Genomic DNA, 23,255 nt, shown 5'->3' on the forward strand with positions numbered 1-23,255 from the left:
GCAGAATACCAAGCTTGCTGGCTATGCAATAAAATGACCTATTTAGGGAAAAAGGTCAACTTGTTATAAAAATCCAAATCATAAACAGAACAACTTCAGGAGGAAGAGATACAAAACGTCTTTCCACCAAGGGGATGGCAGGACAGGAATGACACATCCATTGACCATGAGGCAAGCTCTTCTACAAAGCTTGGCACAACAGAGGCTTATTCTCATTATTTAACCTTCAAAAATCCACCCAAATACTTGACATCTTCCTATTACATAGGTAGGATCTGACTTTAAAACATCACCCATCTAGGTACTAGGTTAAACTGACATTTAACTGTTCAATTGGGAGTGGTCAGATGATTGAAAGACCCTATACATTCAGTCTTCATTGGTTAGAGTGGGTTTCTGGCCTAATTCAGACTAAATGGATTAGCTATTTACTGCCAGTGACTGGAGTCTGCATCTGAGTAACCATCACATATATCCTAGTCCTTTTAAAAATTGCTGTCTTAAACCAGAGATTCTCAGGAAGTATTTATTGTACTGTTTGCAGGGTTTGCAGGCACTTCATCAGCCTTACAAGGCATTCTGTCAATGTTCAGGAAAGCAGGCGATAGCCAGTTGCTTCCAGTGGTTCTCTGAAGCTCTGGTTTAGCATCATTTAGTCATTTTTCCTTCCTTCTATAATTCAGGGACGATTCCAGTCTATGGTTCTCTAGTCTGTAACTCAGTTTCTGATTTTAAAGATTATAAAGCACAGGTCATTTTCTCTCCTTTCTTCTTCCTACCCCCTATCATTCTGTTCCTTCTCCCCGCCTCGGTGATACTACTTCCACAAAAACAGCTGACAATAACTAGCTGTGTGTTGAAAGAGTGTTTAATTTCCACATCTCACTCATCATCATAGAAAACAGATTATGATGAACCACCCAACAGGATTGTGGGGAACCAAACTAGGGTCCTCTTCAAGAGCATTATGAGCTCTAACCACTGAGCAATCACTCCAGCCCAGTTCTTGAGGGAAACTTCCCCATTGCTTTCTTGACAAAGAAAACCACGTCATTTATCCAGTTTTGTTGGCGATCATAGTGTATACAGGCAAACCCTCACCATCTGTTTTTGCTTATCATAAATCAAACCAAATAGAATTCACAATGATGTGTCACTGTACATCTGTTAGGGTGACTTCATTATCAGAGAAAGTAAGTATTGAAGAGAGTGGAGAGGTAATCCCTTTTTGGTATTGGTGGAAATGAGAATTGCTTCAGCCATTGTGGAACCTTGTGGTAGAATCACTTTAAAAATTGAATTGAATTAAGCTGGGGGTGCTGGCACATGCCTTTAATCCCAGAATTTGGGAGGCAGAGACAGGTGGATCTCTGTGAGTTCAAGGCCAGCCTGGTCTATGGAGCTAGTTCCAGGAGAACCAAGGTTACCGAAAGAAACCCTGTCTTGAAAAATAAAACAAAAATTATTTGAGTTGAATTAATGAGTGAATATACTTCCGACAGAAAAATTAACATTCTTATTCCTCGTGAATAAAGTTGGCTGTTGGGTCTGCTTAATATTTATGGCGAGATAGCATCCTGGCCTCAAATGATCTGCTCTCCACTAGTCCAGTGATCTCATTTCCTATCTCAGCTGATACCTGGCAGACACATACAGATAGAGCTTCCTGGAGGTTTGTAGATAGCATCTGTTCTGGCTGGTGGGTTCTGCCCTTAGAGGATATTAAAGTTTTTGAAAATCACCCACATCTCCATTTACCATCTATTCTTATTTGATCTCGCTGTTCCACAGACATCCGGGGTTGCACTCTGAAACATGTTTCTTGAACTTGATTTTGCTTCCACTAGTCCCTTTTGTAGAAATGTTTGTCTTTCGCCTTTCTACCTGACTCTCTTTATCACTGTTAACCTCTCTGTTCAAATTTCATCTCATCAATCTTTCCCTGACTTCCTAGTAAGTGTGGAGAGCATGCCCACTACGATTTGTGCTTACCTGATTCCATTTCTTTTTACTGTACTTACCATTGCTTCCAAAAACTTTGCAAGTACTGAACAATTAACTGCATTTGTATATGAACATTGTGAACTGTACACTCACCAGACAGTGAACACAGGCAGGGTAGGAGTTAGAAATATGTCTGTTTAATAATATGCCCATTTACACACTTACATTCTATACCACTAGGTGTTCCAATAGTGTCACATAAAAATTGATAGACAGAAAATGTGCATTTTAATGGTAGAGTATGGTAATTCTACCCATATTGGAATCAAGGTCCTGATGTTAATACTGAAGTCATTTCTGTCTCCTCAAACATTTGTCCTTCCATGGTGCTATGCACCTTTGAACTCTTCTAGTTAATTTTAAAGACACAAAGAACTGTCATGAACTGTAGTCCCCAGCTGTGTGGAATAGTAATCTGCATGCAGAAAGCCTTCAATAAATGCTTGGTGAATGACCCTTTTGATTGTTTCATTTAAACGTGGGTTTGACTGTGGAAAACACGCTGACTTCAGTAGTTTGTAATACGGTGATATTTCAAAGGCACTTTAGACATATTTGTAGTAAATATGGCCTCTTAAGATGTCATCTTTGACAGATAGTTGACAATAAACATTCTGTTGCATTGCAAACAAACAGAATAGAAATGTTCCTTAGAGGTATCATTGTGCTGTATGCCTTTCCCTTCCCAAGGGAGCAGAGCACAAATCTACCACTAGCTAATGCCTGACTATTTCAAGCCTGTGAGTTGGTTGAGGCTTGACATCTTTTTCTTCTAGCTGGACTTTCAGCATATTCTAGGAAAGGGACCTACAACAGCATTGCCTCTGTTAATGATTAAGCATCTAGTTCATATGTATGGACAGGTTAGTGTGCTAACCCTATGTTAGAAGTTTCATGTCATTTAAACTTCATAGGAAGCGGCCTATGATGTTTTCAGTTGTAAGTATAAAGATGTTGGGAACTCGAGGATATAAAAGAATTTCTTCAAGTCCCTGTATCAGAAATGGCCTTGGTGAGCTCTCATTTGATCAGTCCCCTTGTATCCGAGGGTGAACGCATCCCACACAGTTCTGATTTTCTTTTTCATGATCTCTCTCCTTCTGCTCCTCATTTGGACCTTGGGGGCTCAGTCCAGTACTCCAATGTGGGTCTCCGTCTCTATTTCCATCTATCATCAGATGAAGGTTCCCTCTAGTCCTGCCTTTCTTGCTCACATTCTCTCTCCTTCTGCTTCTCATTTGGACCTAGGGAGTTAAGTCCAGTGTTCCAATGTGTGTCTCTATCTCTATCTCCATCCATCGCCATATGAAGGATCTATGGTGATATACAAAATATTCCTCAGTATGGTTATGGACCAGGGCCAGTTAAGGTACACTCTTCTCTGCTGCCCAGGGAACAATCTGGGGATCTCTCCTTGGGCCTGGAAACCCCTCCAGGATCAAGACTCTTGCAAACCCTAAAATGGCTCCCTTAGTTGAGATATATACTTCCCTAGTCCCATATCCATCCTTCCTCCCCCCTCCCATTCCCCCAAGCCATCCCCAATCCTCCCCCTCTCCCTTCTCTCTAACCATCTCCTCTTACTTCCACCCCCACCCCACCCTCCTTGCACCCAAGTTTGCCTGGCAATCTTGTCTACTTCCAATATCCAAGAGGATAACTATAAGATTTTCTTCATGTTCACCTTCTTATTTAGCTTCTCTAGGATCACGAATTATAGGCTCAAAGACCTTTAACTAAGGCTAGAATCCACTTATGAGTGAGTACATACCATTTTCCTCTTTTTGGGTCTGGGTTACCTCACTCAGTAAAGTGTTTTCTATTTCCATCCATTTGCATGCAAAATTCAAGATGTCATTGTTTTTTACCGCTGAGTAAAACTCTAATGTGTATATGTTCCACACCTTTTTTAACCATTCTTCTATTGAGGGACACCTAGGTTGTTTCCAGGTTACAAATCAAAATCTCCAGCCCTTTTATCACTCCAAGTCTGACCCATAGCTTCTAAATTCTCTACCCTTTGTGTCTTGAGTATTGTATGTTCTCTTATAATGGGTTACAACTCACGTTCCCTTCTATCCAAGGGTTTCTATTGAGCTGCCTTACTCCATGTCCAAAGAAAGTCTCAGTAGTTGGGATAATGACAGAATTGCCTGTGCTTATTTTTTTCTGCTTTAATTTTACATTTCTTATGAGAACATGCAGAAAGACTTTTCCCCTACAATTATTCCTACAAACTCAATCTTAATTTTCATTGCTTAGCATTCTCTATGGTAGCACCACATCCATAGCCAAGTGGAAAATCTGAGATAGGAGGGGCAAGCGACAATTCTATTATTTTCAGACAATGCATTATAGAGTTAGGTAGATTGCACACTTTCTCTCCACAAGAAAAAATGCAATCAGTGTTGTCACAGAAGCAGGGTCATGTAACATTGTGGTTGGAAGATGCCCCAGACACCCCACTTTTCAATCACCCCATTCTGAAGATGCAGAAAAGAGTTGCAGAGAGAATGCCCATGGTTCGGAGCTAATGTTCCAGCCAGAAGTATAAGTCATTTGTTTACTGCCACTTCCATGTCTCGATTCAAATGTGATAAAACCTGTACAGGTGCTTTGAGAAAAGAAGGAGAAAGCTCTTTAGAGAAAAAAAAATGCCATCACTTCTCCAATGTCTTCCCAATTGAACATGATTTAAATGCAACAGAGAATGAAGTGTCTCATAATAACACTGTTACAGAGAGCAGCAAAGTCCTCAGCTGGTCCCTGAAGCCATCAGGCTCTTTGCTGGGAGTTATTGATCTTTTATTGTTTGATAAAAATTTATGGGATTTAATATTCATAGTGACTGCATAATTTTGTAAGCACTTCATTTCTCAGTTCCCGTTTCCTTGAGTGGTACCTAGACATGTTCTTTTGGCTTTCCACGGTCCCCTTCCTCTTGTGAAGATGCCAGAGCACTCGAAGGCTCCATCTATGGATCACACTTAGCTGAGAGTCATGGCCTCTGTGTGTTAGTGACTCTCAGGCTGAATATCTATGGCTGTCTTTTAGGGACCCAGTCAATCAGTTATTTTTTCTGTCTTTGTGAAAAGAAAACCTGAGAACAAATCAATGGATTTGGACCAATGGATGTGGTCTTGCGGTGAGGCAGAACCCGCCTAGTGGAAAGAATGTGTGACAGACAGAAGTGGCCTATTTTATTACATCTAGGATACAAAGAATAAGAAGGAGGTTAGAGCAAGAGACCCTTTGTGGTCGTTTGAATTGGGAATGTCCAATTTTGCACATACGTTTGTATACTTGGTCTCCAGTTGGAAGAGCTCTTTGGAAAGAATTAGGAGGTGTTGTCTTATTGGAGGAGGTGAATCACTGGGGGTGAGATTTGAGGTTTCAGAAGATGCTCACTGTTGTATGATATTTTTTGTTTGTGTTTTGACAAACAAAGCTTGCCTGGAGATCAGAGGGCAGAGATAGCCAGTAGCTAATCATAGAGGCCAGGCAGTGGTGGCACACATATTAATCCCAGCACTTGGGAGAAGGAAGCAGGAAGATCAGGAGTCACACCAGGTCACACCAGGCTACCCAAGATTGAACCAGTATAAAAGAGAAACAGAGCCCAGTGGTTGTGGCTCACACTGATCCCGATACTGGGATCTCATGCCTTTTATCCCAGCACATGGGAGGCTCAAGCCTTTAATCCCAGCAGTAAGGAGGTAGAGACAGGAATATAAGACAGGTGGAGACAGGATCTGAGGTCCATTCAGTCTGGGAATTTGTAGAGATAGGAGCTCCAATCTGGTCTGAGATTTAGTACAGGTAAGAAGTTTCTGGTGGCTGGCTTCCCTGCTTTTCTGACCTTTTCAGCTTCCACCCTAATATCTGACTCTGGGTTTTTCTTGTTAAGACTATTTAGAATCGAGCTTCAGCTCCTCATTCCCAGGGCTCTGTCTTTGGCTCCTACCTGTGGATCAGGATGTGGACTCTCCATTGTTCCTGCCACCATGCCTTCCTTCAGCCATTCTGGACTCTAGTCCACTGGAACCGTAAGTTCAATTAGTCACTTTCTTCTTTATGTTTCCTTGGTCATGGTGTTTTGTCATAGTAATAGAAAAGTAAGTTAGACACCCTTCAAAAACACCTTCTTAAAGGTAAAGCGGAGGTACCTAAAATTTCCAGAACCTTCTAAAACAGCACCAGCATTTAAGGACCAGGCGTTTCAAAAAGACATCTATGGGAACATTTCAAACCACACCAAGGTCTATCAGGCTGGGACAAAGAGACAGGGGAGCCTCTCGGCGTGAAGGTTGGGAGATGGCATTCTAGCTAGAGTTGGTCTTGACGCACTAGGGTCTGCAGGGATGCCTTGGAATAAGACCACAAGGATGCACTTTCATCCCATTCCTTCTTCTTACAGTCCTCAAAATCAAATAAGCCTTCCCTAGATTCTATTTCACCACATATAGATATTAGTTTGTTAGTCACACTGTAATCTCACGGGTTAGAATTATTTTAGGAGTTTGTTTAAATATTATGCTTTTGGAACAGTGTTACGCAAAAGTCCTGCTATGCTTTTTGTTTTGAGTTTATAGCTCAAACTCTATCAGATAGATAGGATAAACGTTATGGTTAGTGGTAATTGTCAACTTGAAAGGATCTAGACTACCCAGGGCACAACTGTGAAAGATTATCTAGGTTAGGTTGGCCTTTGTGTCTGTGGGGTTTTATCTTGATTAATTAACTGGGGGGGGGAGAGATATACCTACAGTGTGCGGTACCATTCCCAGGGTTTGAATTTAGGAATGTATGAAAAGGAAATGAAAAGTGGAATCTCTAAAAGCATGATTTGTTTGAAAATGCCGCGATGATATCTAATATCTTGAAAGGAATTTATTTATTTTTTTAAATAGGGGAAAGAGAGCTGAGCACACATGCTCATTGCTTTCTTCTTCTTGGCCATGGATGCTATGGGACTGAATGTTCCAAGCTCTCACAGCCTTAACTTCCTCCCTACGGTTGACTGCACCTTGGACTGGGAATCAGAATAAGCCTTTTCTTTAGTAAGCTGCTCTTGTCGGGGCACTTGAACAGAGCAGCAGAAAGAAACTAAGACATATTTGGTTTGGGTTTTACTGTCGAGGAATATTCTAGGACCTGCTTCTGGTCACATAGCTGATAAACACTGACTCTAGACTCCTGGGGCTGAGAGTCAGGATACTCTGCTATCAGATGAAATTCATGCCCTGACATCCTTCACATGCAGGCAGCAGCAGAGAGGAAATGCTCCATTCTGAGGTTTTCACTGAGTCACCTGTGACTGCATCATTGCAGTTGGCCCCAAAGCAGGGGTCTGTTTCATCTCACTCACATAGCCAGAAAAAGACAAGTTCTCAATTGAGACAGACTCATTAATTTTCCAGAAGGAAATAGGTGAAGGAAAAACAAATGAATTAAATAACAAGATTAGACAAATAACAAATTAATGAGTTTCAAATATCTTTTAAACACTCGGTAGAAATGAACACATCTGGCTAAGTTCTGCGTTTTCTCTTTCTCAGGCAACACACACATGCACAGGAGAGTGAGCTCACAGCTGCTGATGCGGCTTGCCCACCGCCTCAATGTGACAAGCAGCTGGATGACTCTGATTTCCAGTGCTTGAAAGCAGACCAAGCTCCAAAGATGAAAACAGAAGTGCCCATGCTTCTGAATTCCTGAATGCCTGCATCTTTATTCCATTCACACTGCTTTGCCAGGCAGAGCCAGTGACCAGGAGCCGGAGCAGATCCTTGTCACATTCTGCCTGTGTACCATCACCCTATTCGCTGCCCATGGGCCCCAAGCATGTGCATCTGTAACAAAAGTTATGCTTTTTTTCTCACAGCCACATGGGCGGGCTTACAACAACCATCAGAGGCATAGGAGAAGAACAATCAACTTACATTAAGAACTAACTGGGCTATTTTTGAAATAGTAGCTCCTTGGAATTAACATAGCCTTTCAGTATTGCATGAGACTGGCATAAAATCTTCTTAGAGAATGACGGCTGCCCCTTTTACCTTTTGATTAGGCATAGTCTTTCTCATATAAAACGTAGCTTTAGAACATCGGTGGTAATCAAACTGTGCAGTAAGGTTTAAAAGATTAACAGAAACCAGAAAAGTCTTTATGTAGACTTAAAGCCACATTAAAGGGACCATTTTTATGTGTGAAAGAAATCATAACTTTTAGAATAAGAGATTAGCACATTTTCCTTTAAAAAGTGGAAGTGCTAACTTTTTATTCTCTTTGAATGTAATTCTATTGATCTCAGCCTGCTGCCTATCATTTCAAAGACTCCTTCTCTTTAAAATTTTTTTGTGAGCCCATTTTTTTTTTGAAAAGGAGTTGGTAGTTTCTGCTCTACTAGAGAAGTAACTTTTTAACTTAATACCGCCCAGCTTGGGCTGAAGTCATATATTTCAAACCAATATTTTAAAAACATGAGGTCTTTAAGTGTTCTAAAAGCATTCATGATTATATAGGCAAGGCAACTTGGGACTAATAGCCTATTTTATGCTGCAATTTAAAAGGAGTTGGGGGTAAAAGTATTTATTCAAGTAAATCTCATTCCCTTGTACTCCATTTAGCTCTCTTCTAGGGCTTTTAACGAACTCTGCTATATAATTTCCGAAGCCTCATTATATTTTCAGAACTAGTTTAGATGCTCGGTACAACATTCATTTCTCTTCCACAACAGTCTTTTAGAGTAATTACTATTGTCCCCAATTTTATGAAGAGAAGTGGAACTGGAAGAGACCAAACACTAAACTCAAGTTTGTAACAATCTTGAGTTTTAAACCAGGACCTTGCTTCCAATTTCCAGTTCCTTATATTAGCCAGCCCATGCCTCTGCTCATTTTTCTTACTCTCATATATTTGTTGCTATGTAGCAGCCTAAAATCAGGGGCCTAAAACAACTACCACGATTCTTTTCTTGAGTCTGCAGTTTTCAGAGGGTTGAGATGGAAGGCCAGTCCTTATTCATATGTCGTCAGTCATCAAGCCTTGGGATCTAGAGCTACTACCAATGTAGCTTATGGTATTGTGAAGAAGGTGGTGTTGGCTGACAGTGACTTTCTATTGAGGCCCTTGGACTAGGTGTCAGCATTCCCAGAATAATTGTGGAAATGGCCAATGTCTAAAAGCCTAGCCCCAGACATTGGTTCTATCCTTCTTTTGTGTTCTATCTGATAGAACTGTCAACAGAATCTAGATTCAAAAGGAGAAGTCAGCCTTCACCTCTTAATTGTAGCATGGAGGGGCCTGCTTGTTGGGGTTTTCTGTCCTGCCTGGTTCCCACAACTGTTTAGCCCTAAAGAAAATCACACAGAGTCTATATTAGGTTATAAACTGATTGGCCCATTAGCTCAGTCTTCTTATTAGCTCTTGTAGCTTATATTAACCCATTGTTCTTATCTATGCTAGCCACATGGCTCAGTACCTTTCTCAGCTGGCCGGTCACATGTTGCTTCTTTGGTGGTCTGGGTTGGACTGGGGGAATCAACTTCCTTCTTCCCAGAATTCTCCTGTTCTCATTGCATCACTTCTACTTCCTGTCTGGTTTTCCCACCTATACTTCCTGCCTGGCCTATTAGTGTTTATTTAAAACACGATGGACAGAATACAGACAATTCTCCCGCACCATTAATGTGCCCTGTTTGCAAAACTCTTGCCAATTTGTAAAATTTCTTGTTCAACCATTTTCCTTAAGCTATAAAGTCACCTAATTTAAGAATGCTCTTTCTGCCATGACCTTAAACACGATCCCTGCGAATGGCAGCTTTGATGGCTATTCTTGGTTGTCAATTTGACACACTGGGAAAAAAGATCATTAATTGAAGAATCATCTCATCATTTGGCCTATGGGTATTTCTTTGGTGGCCTTTTCTTGACTATGGATTGATGCAGATGGGTCCAGCCCAATGGGACCAGTGCCATTATTAGGCATATGGGCTTGGGCAGAATAAGACCAATGCGGGAAACAACTCTCCATCAAAGCTCTTCTACAGGTTCCTAAAGATGTCTCTTGATGATGGCGTATAGCCTATAAACCTAAATAAACCCTTTCTTACCCAAGTTTCTTTTTCTGTCATGGTGTTTAACATAACTGAAAAAAAAAACCCAAGCTACAACAGAAAGTGGAGTGGGTTGTTACTGTCACGAACCTGGCTACAGTTTGGGGGGAGAGAGTAGAAGCATTTAGAACATTAGGATGGAAAAGCCATGTTCAGAGCTTAGTGGACTATTCTGTGGGAGATTTGTAAATAACAATGTTGAGAGAAATGAAGACAGTGGAGGCCTGGTTTGCGAAGTTTCATGGGGGAAGAAAAGACCCTATGAGGGCTATCTGTGGGATTATTTGGATTAAGACCCTGTGGAAGTGAAACCTGTCTGACTGAGGAATAAAGTTATACTTGTTAAGAGATCAGCCTCATGGAGGTGAACTCTTTCTGGGAAGTGTTCCCATAAGGTTAGCACACAGACTTCCAGATGTTGGACATTAATAGACACTCTTGGACTTTAGTTTCTCTTCGATCTCACTGCAATTACTCCCCGATTTTTTCCTCTTACTTTTGATATTACAGGTGACCGCAGGTAAGAAGCTTGAGGTTTTAGACCCCTTTGACTTAGAAAATATTGAACTTTTTAAAGACTGTGGGACTTTCAAGGTGAACATGAGACATTGAAAGAAAGGGATGGTTGTGGTTTAACAGCAATGTGTTTGTGCATTAAGGTGACATGGGGTTTACCTCTGATAGCTAATTTTGGTTGTTAACACATCTGGGAAGGCAGAACCTAAACTGAAGAAGTGTCTCCATGAAACCAGTCTGTAGGCATGTTTGTGTGACATGTTCTTAAAAGATAGACCAGGAGTCACAGGAATCAGCTGCTGTGGGCAATGCAATAGCTAGTCAGGCGGGTCTAAGCCATAAAAGAAAGGTAGCTGAACATGAGTGAGAAAACAAGACAAGACAAAAACCAACATTTCTCAGTGGTTCCTCTTCCAACTTCCTGCTCAAGTTCCTGGTATGACTTCTTTTGCTAATGGACTATGTAACCTGTAAGCAGAAATAAATGCTTTGTTCCTCAAGTTGCTTTGGGTCATGATGCTTCTCATGTCAGCAGAAAAGAAAACTAGAAAATATTTTCATGGGGGAAATAGGACTGGATCATTTTTCCTTTTCTTACATAATTCCAGTATTATTGAAATTCCTTTTGTATAAGCAATTTCCCATAGGTTCATGTGCTGGAAGCTTTGGGTGCCAGTGTGCTGGGTGGTGTTGAGAGACTGCAGTACCCTGAGGAGGTGGGAACTAACAGCAGGCAGCTGTATTATTAGGTCACTAGGGCACCACCCTCAAAAGAAATTAATGCAGTTATCACTGGGTTGCAAGAGGACAGGTCATTGTAAAATGAACAAGCCTGGCTCATGAATTACTCTGGTTTCTTATTTTGCTGTGTGATTTTTCTCTCTTGCATAAGCTTCTGCTGTGAATAAATTGGCCATGTGTGATGGAGACAGAAGACCCTTATAAGAGCCAAACCAGTGTGGGTGCCTTGTTTCCTGGTTTCCAGAGCTATTAGCTTCAAAAACATACTGTGGTGTACTTAGTAGAAAACTCTGTAAAACAATAGATTATTCAGGTTTATTAGTAGGGCATGTAGCTTTAAAAATTAACTCCATTTCTTAAAAAATGTTCTTTCTGGTGTTAGAAGATTTTTCTTACAAAAGAATTAGTACATCATTTGAAGCTTTATCTTCTTACTACACAGTGACCTCAATACCTTCTGGATCTGGTTGTAGTCAGCATTTTCTAGAGTGCCATCCAGTGAGTATGAGCTTTTGCTGGAGCCACCCTGCTTAGCAACAGCCTGGCATGCAGGTTCTACTTGACGCAAGTACATTTTCAGTAGATTTAACAGTTTCAACACATCTTTCTCCCTTTGTGAAGCTGTGATTCTATCAGTTCTGTCATTCGAGCAAGAATTTCTTACCAGTTATTTTCACCAGTATAATTTCCCCCTCTGCATGCTTGCTTTCTCTGCTTTGCAAAGGATGTAGAGTTCAAACTTTATCTTTGCTGCTCTTATTGCCTCCTTCCTCCCCTACACAGTGTTGACATTAAAAATATACTGTACAGTATAGTGAATGATAGATGGCAGTCTTCATTCCATGGCAGGCATTACTAAACAGCCATTGCTTTCTTTTTCATTCAGCTTTAATATGGCCCCACATTCTTCTCTGATGATTCAGAAATGAGGCTTACCTCACTTCTGGGGTATATATAACTCCTATTCTTCAGAGATGGCTGTTAATTAGACCTTTCTCTTCTACCATATTAATTACTTATTTTTACTGAATAACTCCTCCTCAGGAGCAACTCCTGCATCCATCCTGACATACCTGGAAGCAAACCTCCTATGCATACTGGAGACTGGAGCATACTGGCCCAAATCACAAAGTTATCCAGGAAGCTCTTAGCAATTTCTTTCCCAGCTCTCTGTGACTCACAGGTCCCATTGCTAAGGGGCAGTTATGACTTTGCATGTGGGTGCCGATCCTGGCCACTCTCCCTTGTTCCTGCAATATGGGATCCTTTTGCTCTTGCTCCTTTCTACCTCTCCTCACCTTATCATGGGAGTCAAGAAAAATATTTCCCAACACCCGTATGCTTCATATATGCCCAAAGTCCATTTTATCCAATAACATTTAAATAATTCTCACTCCCCTGCAATTCTTATAGCTAGTTTCTAGGACTTTTGATATATTATAACTTACAGTCTTTGAGTCCTGACTATCTTAGCAAAGTCTGTGATTATGCTTCTTACACTTAAGAAAATTAAACAAATTTTGCTGTATTCTTTTATCACCTGTTATCTTTAGATTCTATTGGACTTTATGGAACCAACTTTGTCTTAAAAACAAAACAAAAAACAAACAAACAAACAAGAAAAAAATCCTTTCTTGATCTGGATTTGTTCTCATGACCTGTAGCCAGACCACTTTTAACCAGACTGCTGGTTAGAGTAGAATTTTGAGATTCAGCTCAACTGAGTCTTTCCTTTTGGCTAGATGTGAGTGACTCGTGCTTGATGAAGATGTGAGATGCAACCACTTGATTCCAGTAATTTCTGTCAGCCTCTTAAGTATTAAGTATACCTCTTAAGTATGTCAGGCATACTTAATGTGAGTATGCCTTTTACAAATGCAAGGTTTGTGTTTTTGGACAGTTGTACTTGCCCCGTGTCTTAGACATATGGGTCTACAAAATGTGTCTCTTCCCTATTTTGTGACAGTCCATATCAACTAATTAGGAGACTGCAGGGACACAATGGGAATCCCGAAAACACTGTAGCTGATACTTAGAATGACAGTAGAAAAAAATGGGTTTGGAGGCAGAAATCTCTCTGAACGATACTGCTGTATTGACAGCATTGTGAAGGCTACTCTTTCTGCCTTACAGTTTCATTCTGCAATCCCTATAGAAGTGAGACACATGCCCCCCTCCCGCTTTGTTCTGAATAGAATGCCTTGTCCCAGTCTTTGAAATAGCTTTGATTTATAATGAGGTTTTAAGGAAGTATTTAATTAGCAGTGGGTATTGTTATCATTCTGAGCTGTAGTTTCTGATCTTTTTATTAAGTTTCTATCACAACTTTTGCCCAATTTTGCATGAGCCAACACATTTTAATTTGAGGAATCACTCTTTGTCTTCAACAGAAATTGCGAGGAAAGACAAAGCAATACAAGGTGTCTCCCTGTCAGTAACACCCTGATTTCTCCCAGATGCATTTTACAATGTAGTGATTCCAGGACGTTTGAGCAAATCTACCTGCTTTCTATCTGCTTAAGACTCATGACAGCACAGAGAAAAACCTAAAAGAAATGGTTAGTGGAAAGCAACCTGATGCTGGATTGCTTATTATTCTTGGTCTACGCTTGACACCAGATAGTCTTTGATGTCAAATGCCTGCGCAGCTGCTCTTCTGGGATGCTTTGGGTTTGAGTTCATGGAACGTTTAGACACAGACATGATTACTTGCGAACATTTTCTTGTTGAGTCTGTGAAATATACATTGTCCCACGAGTTATCGCTAAGAATTTCTCAACAAAATGCATTTTCCAGCATTTCAACAAATAATAATGTCCTTAGCCTGAATTTTAAAGATGAATCCTTAGGCTTATTTTATTAAATTAAATAAATTTATATTATGCTGTAGAATTTCTCACACTTGACATTTAAAAAATGTGTGTGAGTTTTTTTTTTTAAAAAAATTTCTTTTTCAGATATTTAAAGAGATGGAATGTCTATTCCTAAGACTATGCCAAGATTCCATCTTGTAGACATATCTGATATTTGTTTGCAGTTCTTGATGATTAGCTTACATTCTCGATGACTTATAATCTTTTTTATATTAGTTTTCCACTGCTGGAGTTTGAATTCAAGGCTTTGTGTTGCAAGGCAAGCAATGAGCCACTGAGCTATACCCCAGCCTTCTGTTACCCATCTTACCAGGGTTTAATTTGTACCATTTAAAGCTGTAGCTCTAATGTTACTAATAACGTGTCTTGGGTAATGGTATATGAAAGTTCAAAAGGAAAGAAATGAACCTTCTGCGTGGTGGAGGCTATTCTCTGCCCTGACCGGAAGGTCTCTGAATCTCCTTAACTCTCTGTATCACCTCCTTTCCCTTCTCCACAACTGCAAGCCCTGGGAAGACTAAAACAGGTGGTTTAGTACACCAGCACTCTTGCCCCTGGAAAGCTGCCCTGTGCCCCAAGAGCAGACATTACTTTCTTCTTCAAACTAATGTTTTATGGGGAAGACCACATGGTCACATCCATGGAACAGTGAGCCTTGTCTGAGTTCCAAATCACAGAAGCATGAAAAATGGTAAATCATTATTTTATGCTTTTATGACTTGGAGTGGGTTGATTAATAGCGACAGGTAACTGAAACAGAGACTCCAAACTTGCAGGCATCTTTTAAAGCAGAAAATGAGAGGGGCAATACCATGGCATGAAAAGAATGTTGAAAGACTGGTAGGTAGCTGAAATCGCGAAGTTAGAATGGATTTTGAGCTAGTGTAACTCTATGGTCCAAGTCATTAAGTGTTTTCACAAGGTATCAGTTCTGTTCCTATTCAAAGTGATGCAAGCTCTTTGCCGAATAACAAAGACTGCTTCTTTGTGTTCCCTGTGGAGATCTCATCATCACTTTGCCTCATATCTGATTATCATGTAGAACAGCTTTCATACTCTGGTTCTATTCATCTCCTGGGGAGACCTCCCAGCTCCTCACTCTGACCCCCCCCACAAAAACAAAACAAAAGAAAAACTGGCTTATGTAACTCACTTTGGAGCTTCTCAATGCTCCTTTGCTTGTGTCTTGCTTTGACACTTATCACATACATTATGGTATTTAGGTAAACGCCACAGAAGCAGAAGCTGGCTGTGTATGGTGGCTGCTGTGTTTTTAAACACCAGAATAGCATCCACATAGATTAGAATGTTCAGGAACATTCCTTGGTTGAAGGAATGCATGTGTCTCTTTTCTCCTGGGTTCCACATATTGTTTTTTTTTAGGTGCTGAGGATCTATTACTCCTTCTTTTCATCCTCTCTATTGCAGAGTATGGACTGGAAGCATGGGAATTCTCAGACTTGCCTGTTGCTAGGGCCCATAAGCAATTCCAGCCCCTCAAAGTCAGGCAAGTGAATAACACTCTTTAAGATAACCAGTGCAGAAATGTAAGTGGAAATGCACAGTGAAAAATCCCGAATTTCCATCCATATGTCTCTTCACACGCAGAGAACAATGTGCTGATATTGCAGCCCTGGACCAGTGTGCTTTCACTTCCTGGAGATTCATGATATATGAAGGGAAGGCAATGAAGAAGTTCTTCTGCTATAGTTTATGACATTTGACATGTGTTTTTTTAGTAGACTTGCCACTTTGCAGAGGCTGCTGGCAACTTGGTATGCATGGGCACTTCTGCAGCTTTCTGTCCTCCGGGTGGTAGCTTTTTGCAGTGGCACCTAAATGCCTAATGAATGCCTAAAATGTCTAAATGCCATTTTGTTCTGTAAGCTTTGCAAAAATTTTAGGACACCCAATTCTATGAAAGATATACAGTAGAAAGGTTTCTTTTTCTAGGTTGAGTTCTACCTAGTGGCTGATAGAGACCACATTCCTGCCAGAGATACACCTACAGAGTGCCTGAATGTCACTGGAAAATAACACAATGAAAACATAGTGAATGTGTGTTATTTTTTTCCTGTGTGCCCAGTGTTTGTGTAAGCGCTTTGTGTGTATTCGTTTATTTACCCTGCTCTCTAACCCCTCACAGCTACTGCTGTTATCTTACCTCATGAGACAGGAAACAGAGAACAAAAAAGTTAAAGAACTTGCTCAGAAATAATTCATTACAAAAAAAAAAAAAAAAAAAAAAAAAAAGAAATAATTCATTACATAGAAGATTAAGAATTCAAACCCAGAAAGCATGGTTCATAAGCCTAAGTCTATTGGTCACTAATACTCCCCTTTTCCCCAACAAAGTCTCCTTAAGGATCAAGGAGACACAATCAGTAGACTTTTGGTGTTTGTGTATTATGAATGCCCTGTGTATGTTATATACATTCTTAGGGTATATCAAGATGTCTGTATCTGTATAGATGCACAAGTGTCCATTTGTGTTCTGCTACAGTTTTCTTATTGACAATACATAAAGACAGTAAAAAAAAAGGGGGGAGGGAGCCATGAGAGCTTAGGATGACAGAAATGTAAGAATAAGAGTAATGAAGAATTCTCGCAGATCTCATTTGAATCCTGATGCAGATCTTTCTTTCTTTCTTTCTTTGGGGCAGAACTGCAAACTAAAGAAGGTAACCAGTGGTTGTGGACTTTGAGCCTGTGTAGACACGAGGCGAGAAGTCATCTTTTCTGTGCCTCCATCAAAATGGAGAATAAGATTTCCAACTGAGAGTCTTAAGGTCTGAAGAAGAGTCTGGGAAGCTAAAAAAAATCATACTGACTGAAGAAAAATCAATGGGAATGATCTGAATATTTGGTCATCAAAGCTAGGCATGAGTATATAACACTCAAAGATGGCCACTTTGACAATCTAAGTGGAAGTGGACAGGAATGAATGTTGGCTATTTCTTCTTTATTCCAGGTTTCTTTCCAGACTAGTATAGCAGCCCTGGATATATAATAAGTGATTCTGCCCCACTGGAAAGCTGCATTTGGAAGGAAAATGTAAACACGGGAGCCCAGACACTTCTTTTAATATTTCCAGGACAGCTGTAACCCCTGTTCTCACTCATGTTTTAGATTTGAAATATGTCAACTGTTCCTGGCAAGAGGCACAATTATTTGCTCCTTGTCTAGGAGTTGAGAGCTCCATGTAGTTGTGGATTTGATTTTGAGAAACTCAATTTTCGTAGTTTAAACTGTATTCTCCAATAAAGTCTGTATCTCTTAGCTGCAGTATCAAAATTCACAAACCCTAGTGAATAGTAGAGTGCCCCCAGTTTGAGTGATTGCATAATCCAAAATAACCCCTGTCAGTACTGGGACTTTATTTGACATGAAGCTACTTATTGTCTTTGTCTACTTAGAGCAGTGGTTCTCAACCTCACTAATGCTGAGACCTTTAGTACAGTTCCTCATGCTGTGGTGACCCCCAATCATAAAATTATCTCATTACTCCTCAATAACTAATTTTGGTACTGTTTTGAAAAATAACATAAATACTCGATATTCAGGATATCTGACATGTGACCCCAGAGGGGTTGTGATTCACAGGTTGAGAAATACTGACTTAGAGCTTTGAGCCAGTAGCCACGTGTGTATGTAAAGTCATATGCATGTTTATATCATTACATTTATTAAAATGAATAAAATTCAGAATTTTACTCACACTATTTAGACTCAACCATCGTCCATGACTAATGCTGTCAGAGCAAACAGACATTTCTGGCATTTAGGACAGCTCTGCACAACATTAAGTGAAAGCATGTATACTTATAGACACATATATGGCATGGCTGTTAGTTCAGAGCCCACATAGTTAATTGGAAATTCTCATTTCCTCCCCCAAAGACAGGAGAAATTACCAACTCACATTTAATCCTGGAGATCATAGGTGAAAGGACTATGAGCTAGCATCATTCTTTGTCAAAAACAAAGGCAACATCTTTTCTTTTGTCTGAATGAAGATGTTACTTACTTTACTCTGATCTAGTTCAGAATGGATGCATGGGATTTGAAAGTCCTTCCAGCACAATAACTGGGAGACCTGTGCAGGACCCTTTCCTTTCCTTTCCTTTCCTTTCCTTTCCTTTCCTTTCCTTTCCTTTCCTTTCCTTTCCTTTCCTTTCCTTTCCTTTCCTTTCCTTCCTTCCTTCCTTCCTTCCTTCCCTCCCTTCCTCTCCCCTTCCCTCCCCATTTCTCCTCTCCTCCCCTTTCCTTTTCATTGTTGTACATGTTTTGAAAGCATTTATTTCCAAAGCAGTATAAAAAAATTGTCTTAGCAAAGAGAGAGAGTAGTTATATGACTAGAAAACTTCCAAGGACTAAGAAAGATGACATCATTGCATGGGAGTGAGACTAGACAAAGTTCAACCATTCATGTAAGTCTGGAATAATGTGATTGCCTCCCTGACAAGTGTACAAAATCATCCATGTAGTGACAACAAGTCAGACATGGATAGACTTTTGAAGAAGTTCAGTATGCTGTAAGATTCTCTTGTATGTCCTATAACTGCCTCCCAGTGGGACCAAGTGGGTTGGGGCAATTGTGTTCCCTTTTAGTTGTTGGAGCCAGAAGAGTCTGGACAGCACTTTCCCACCATATTTGGTCATATAAACATGAGACATTTCCAGTGATCTGTGTGTTGCCTAGATTGTCGAAGAACAGCAAAATAAGTATTGTGAGTTTCTTATGGGATCTCTCTGTTTCACTCTGCTGTATTAATCCAAAAAAGTAACTTCACTGCATAAAGCCTGAGTTGTCTCACCTGTAGAATAGAAAGAATCCCTTGCTTACCACTCTCAGAAGCATTTGAGGATAAAATCAAAATTGCATGAAAACTAATTACCCATTCTGAAGACACGTGTTACCATTAGTGTGGTTGGGAAAATTCCATTCCACTCAAGTTTTGTAAAGCAATATCTATTGAAAACAATCACCTCAGCAAGAGTCTTGTTGGGTTTCGCAAAACAAGACAAAACAAAAGCAACTACTATGGCTTCAAAACAAAACAGCTTTTATTCAGATGCAAATTGGACTTCTGTTTGTAAAGGAAACATGAGTGTCCTTTGTCTTAATTTGACAGTGGAAAGGCTCTTCATCTTCAGGATTGTCCAAGAATCTAATATTGGATGGTACCAAAACGCAAGCATTTGCTTTCTAAATTGAATCCATAAAGATGCCATGGCAAAGTGCTGCCTTGGATGGAGCATTTCCCGGAGTTGTAAGGCTTCAAGCTGAGAGCATTAAAAATGCCCATCTCTGTCTATTTTCAATATGCCCTTGGCTCTTCAGTCTGGATGAAATTCAAAGGCTTGCTTGACGAGTAATCTTCACATTTCTGGTCCTTTAAGATCAGCCTGGAAGCCAGCCAGCAAAATCAGAGACCAAGAGACATAGCTGAGGCCTTCCTTGTGTTTGTTTTCCTGGGCTTTTGTGTGTGTTAAAGTTTTTAGAGCAACTAAGTGGAGGGTTTGGAAAATAATGTGCGTTCACCACACATTTAACAAAATGTCACAGGTATAACAAAAATGAGATTAATCTTGTTTTAACTTCCACAGTAAACTGACTACATCAATTCATTATCATGCAATCACAGAAAACACATAGTTAGAGCAAGAAACAAATTAACCACTGGTAACATTAACAGAACACTCATGGTATTTGAGAAGCAGTTTGCTTTAAGGACAAGGCAGTGTGCTACACAGCAGGGCAAACAATTCACCTGGCATTTAGGAAAGTCTTGAGTAATTGAAAATTACAAGACTAAACATTATCTAATATAATTCTTCCAGACGTTATTGCTGGGACTTGCAGATTGCCTGAACCCTAACTTTAAGGAGGCTCCCCATTTTATGGCTATTTAATTCAAATTTCATGTCAAAGTCCTGGATGGCATACTTGGTACGGGATGAATTTTGATGTCACCAGATCTCTCGAAGACACCCTTTATTAAGTTCTGTGAACGAGAGCTGTAAATTCAGGGAAGGACAGTGAGCCCCCCTCCCTGCAAGCACAGAACCCTCCCATGAGGCGCCCCTCCCTACGAGCACAGAAAGCTCCTATTAATTATGGCATGTTATTTCTTCGATTCTTTCCTCATTCCATTGTGACCACAAAACCTTTACCAGAAATTTCTAGTAGTGCAGCCCTCCCGTTTAGAAGCGATTGTTTCCAGAAAGTTACTTTTTCTGTCTTCTCAGAATGCATTTTACAAGCAGCCAGAGCTTTGAATGTTCAACGAGGCAAATTCTTCAGTCTTACATAAACTTATAAAACTCTTCTTAGGATCACTCCCTTTCCCCCCTCTAAAGTCTTACCTAGTTTGTTAAATGAGTACCCCCCCTTTCCCACCACCCACTGGGAACCAAAGTTAACCTTAAGAACTGAAAACCGCTTCTGTCATGGTGACTACAAAAGCCCCAAACCAACAAGTTTCCGTGGAGCACCTAGCAGGTGCTTGACTGGAGCCGGAACTCCACCCAGGAGACCAAGATTCCGCACAGATGAGCTCATATGAGCGTTCCAGGACCAATTCTGCCCTGGGGTGAGCACCTCTCTGACCTGAGACCGTCTGTACTCGCCCCCCACTCCCGACCTTTACTTGCAAGACCTGTGTTCTAAGAAATATGCCTGCCTGGGTGAGAACATACGGCAGCAGGTAGCTCCCATTCAGCTACCGTTTGTAATTATCAGAAGAAACCGATAGAAGAAAGGGCTTACGGTGGAAAAGGCAGAATGAATCCTCTGGAAACTGGCTACTAACTGCCTCAGCTATGTTTTGGATTGATTCTGGGAAGACAAGTGTGTCCTAGAAGTCATCAGGGAAGCGGATGAGTTAAAGAAAAATAAGTGATTGGAATGAAATTCCCACGCGCTCCGGGCTGCGGCGGGAGGCAGGGAGCGCAGGGGAAGCAGAGTGCACCCGGATGGGAGGCCCCACGCACTTTCGGCCACGCACCGATCGAAGGATCAACAGACGGACAAACAGGGACTTACCTTCAGGGTTGGCGCTGATGAAGACTCTGACGCTGCGGCCGGCGGGTACGAGGTGAGAAGGCAGGGCGGTAAGGTTCCCGGAGAACGCCGCCCGCCGGAGCGCGGAGTCCCGGGGACAGGGCAGCTTGGTGCCGGCGCCGGCTGGCCACATCGCCCTGGGGGAGGATTAGCTGCCACCACCACCTCTGTTCTTCGGGTCCCTGACCCTCCGCGGCCCCGCGAGGGCGACGTCGGCCGGCACCGCAGTTCAGAGCCGCTCGGAGCCCCGGGCACAGCCCGCAAGCTCCGTGGCGCTCAGCAGTTGCCCGCGGGCGGTGGCCATACGGACCCTTGGGTCCCGGGGTTGCCGTCGCTTTCCGCACCTCTGAGAACTGCCTTGGCTCTGGCCCAGGGTTCGGCGCCGCAGCGCGGGAGGTCAGCGTAGAGGATGCTACGCGGGCGGCGCCGGGTTGCGAAGGGAAGAGCCCATTCGGCTCTTGGAGCTCGTAGCCATGTCCCCGCCTGTGCCCTCCGCGGGGACCCTGAGGGCGACCTGAGCAGGTCAAAGTTTAGGAGAAGGCGGCAGGAGTATGTCTGAACTCGCCTCTCTCGCAGCGCAGAATTAATGCGGCTCGCTGGGCGGTGTCGATGAGCCGGCTGGGGGACAGCTCGGGGATCTCCGGGCTTCCTCCGAGGACACGCTGCAGAACTCCTGGCTGCTCGCTCAGTGAAAGACAGGAGATCGATCTGCCCGAGATTCCTGCTATCCCCCCCTCCAACTCTCCTAAAGGTCAAACCAGCCCTGAGCGTTTGTGGGAATCCAGTCGCGCGGGCGTCTGCACGCCTTTGCCAAGTCCCCAAAGTTCAGCGCGCCTCGACACCCCATGAAGGTCTGGAGCATCAGAGCTTCGGGTATTGAGGAAGGCGGGTCACGGTCGTCCTTCCTCTCGTGGCGTGGGAGGCCGTGTCTCGCCTCTGCGCTCTCTCCCCACGCTCGTGCGAATCAGGGGGTTTTTATAGCTAAGCCACGATGCTCACGTGGTCCTCCCCGCATAGTCGGGGACCCTTGCTGGAAGCGAATCTCTGCGGGCAGTTCTCTCTAGTTTTCTAAAGGACCCCGGGAGCCTTCCGACTCCCACTGAGATGCCTTCCCTGGCTGTTCGCCCTCCTGCGAACTCAGGAGCTGGCTTTCAGGATGTGTGGGGCCCTGTAAAGTGTGATCTTTGGCTCCACTGGAGGCTAAGACTCCAGAAAGGGAGATCACCCGCCAAGACCCAGGTCTGCAAAGTTCAGGGGACCACAGTTTGGTGGCTGGGAGTCAAAGTTGGCCAGAAGTTGTGGGTTGTTTGCACTTAAGTTGCTTAACCAAGTCAGTGCAGGATGCTGGGTCGGCTTCATGTGAGGCTCCAGACTGGGCATCCAGGGACAAGGATAGAAGATGAACTTCCCATGGTCTGGAGTGGTATGCGATGCGGATAAGTCCAACTGTAAAATTGCTGTCATGCTATGCAACCGTGCAAACCCCAGAGAGGAAATAAGTGTTGTAGGGTAGGTGGTGATGCCGGAGAGAAGGGAGTATTTGGAGCCTGGGTTGGAATTTGGGTTTCAGATGATACATTCTGAGTTTGGGGCAGGAGTATCAGTCTGTGAGAGGAACCCCCACATCCCAGAGACTGGGGAGAGGATGGGTGGCTACTGAGCTTAGCTGGCCATGGTGGCTCAGGTTTGTAATCACCAGATCTTAAAAACTGAGGCAGTGGGATTGTTGTTACTGCCAGGACAGGCAAGTCTGGGGTACAGTGTGAACTTCTGTCTCAAGCAAACAAAAGGAAGAGTATCTTAAGCTCATCTTCCCACCTGAAGACTCCTATCTTAGCCATTCTGTAGCATCCCCAGTGCCTGCACTTCCTCTGGGTCCTGCTGGTGGCAGTGATGTCCTGTGTACTGCTGCTCATAGCTTTAGAGCACCCCACGCCC

At 42.2% G+C, this 23,255-nt stretch overlaps 1 protein-coding gene across 1 annotated transcript in view; it reads right to left on the reverse strand.

Moving 5' to 3' along the window:
• Nucleotides 1-22,250, reverse strand: part of Nwd2 (NACHT and WD repeat domain containing 2) — a 155,669-nt gene extending 133,419 nt beyond the window's left edge. The window contains exon 1 of the mRNA XM_048415085.3: nucleotides 21,300-22,250. Within this exon, the coding sequence (XP_048271042.3) occupies nucleotides 21,300-21,450 (151 nt within the window). The 5' untranslated portion in view covers nucleotides 21,451-22,250. The remainder of the gene's footprint in view (nucleotides 1-21,299) is intronic.
• Nucleotides 22,251-23,255: the final 1,005 nt, after the last annotated feature.

The sequence above is a fragment of the Myodes glareolus genome, chromosome 8 (assembly GCF_982192425.1).
Source record: "Myodes glareolus chromosome 8, mMyoGla1.1, whole genome shotgun sequence".
Classification (NCBI taxonomy): domain Eukaryota; kingdom Metazoa; phylum Chordata; class Mammalia; order Rodentia; family Cricetidae; genus Myodes; species Myodes glareolus.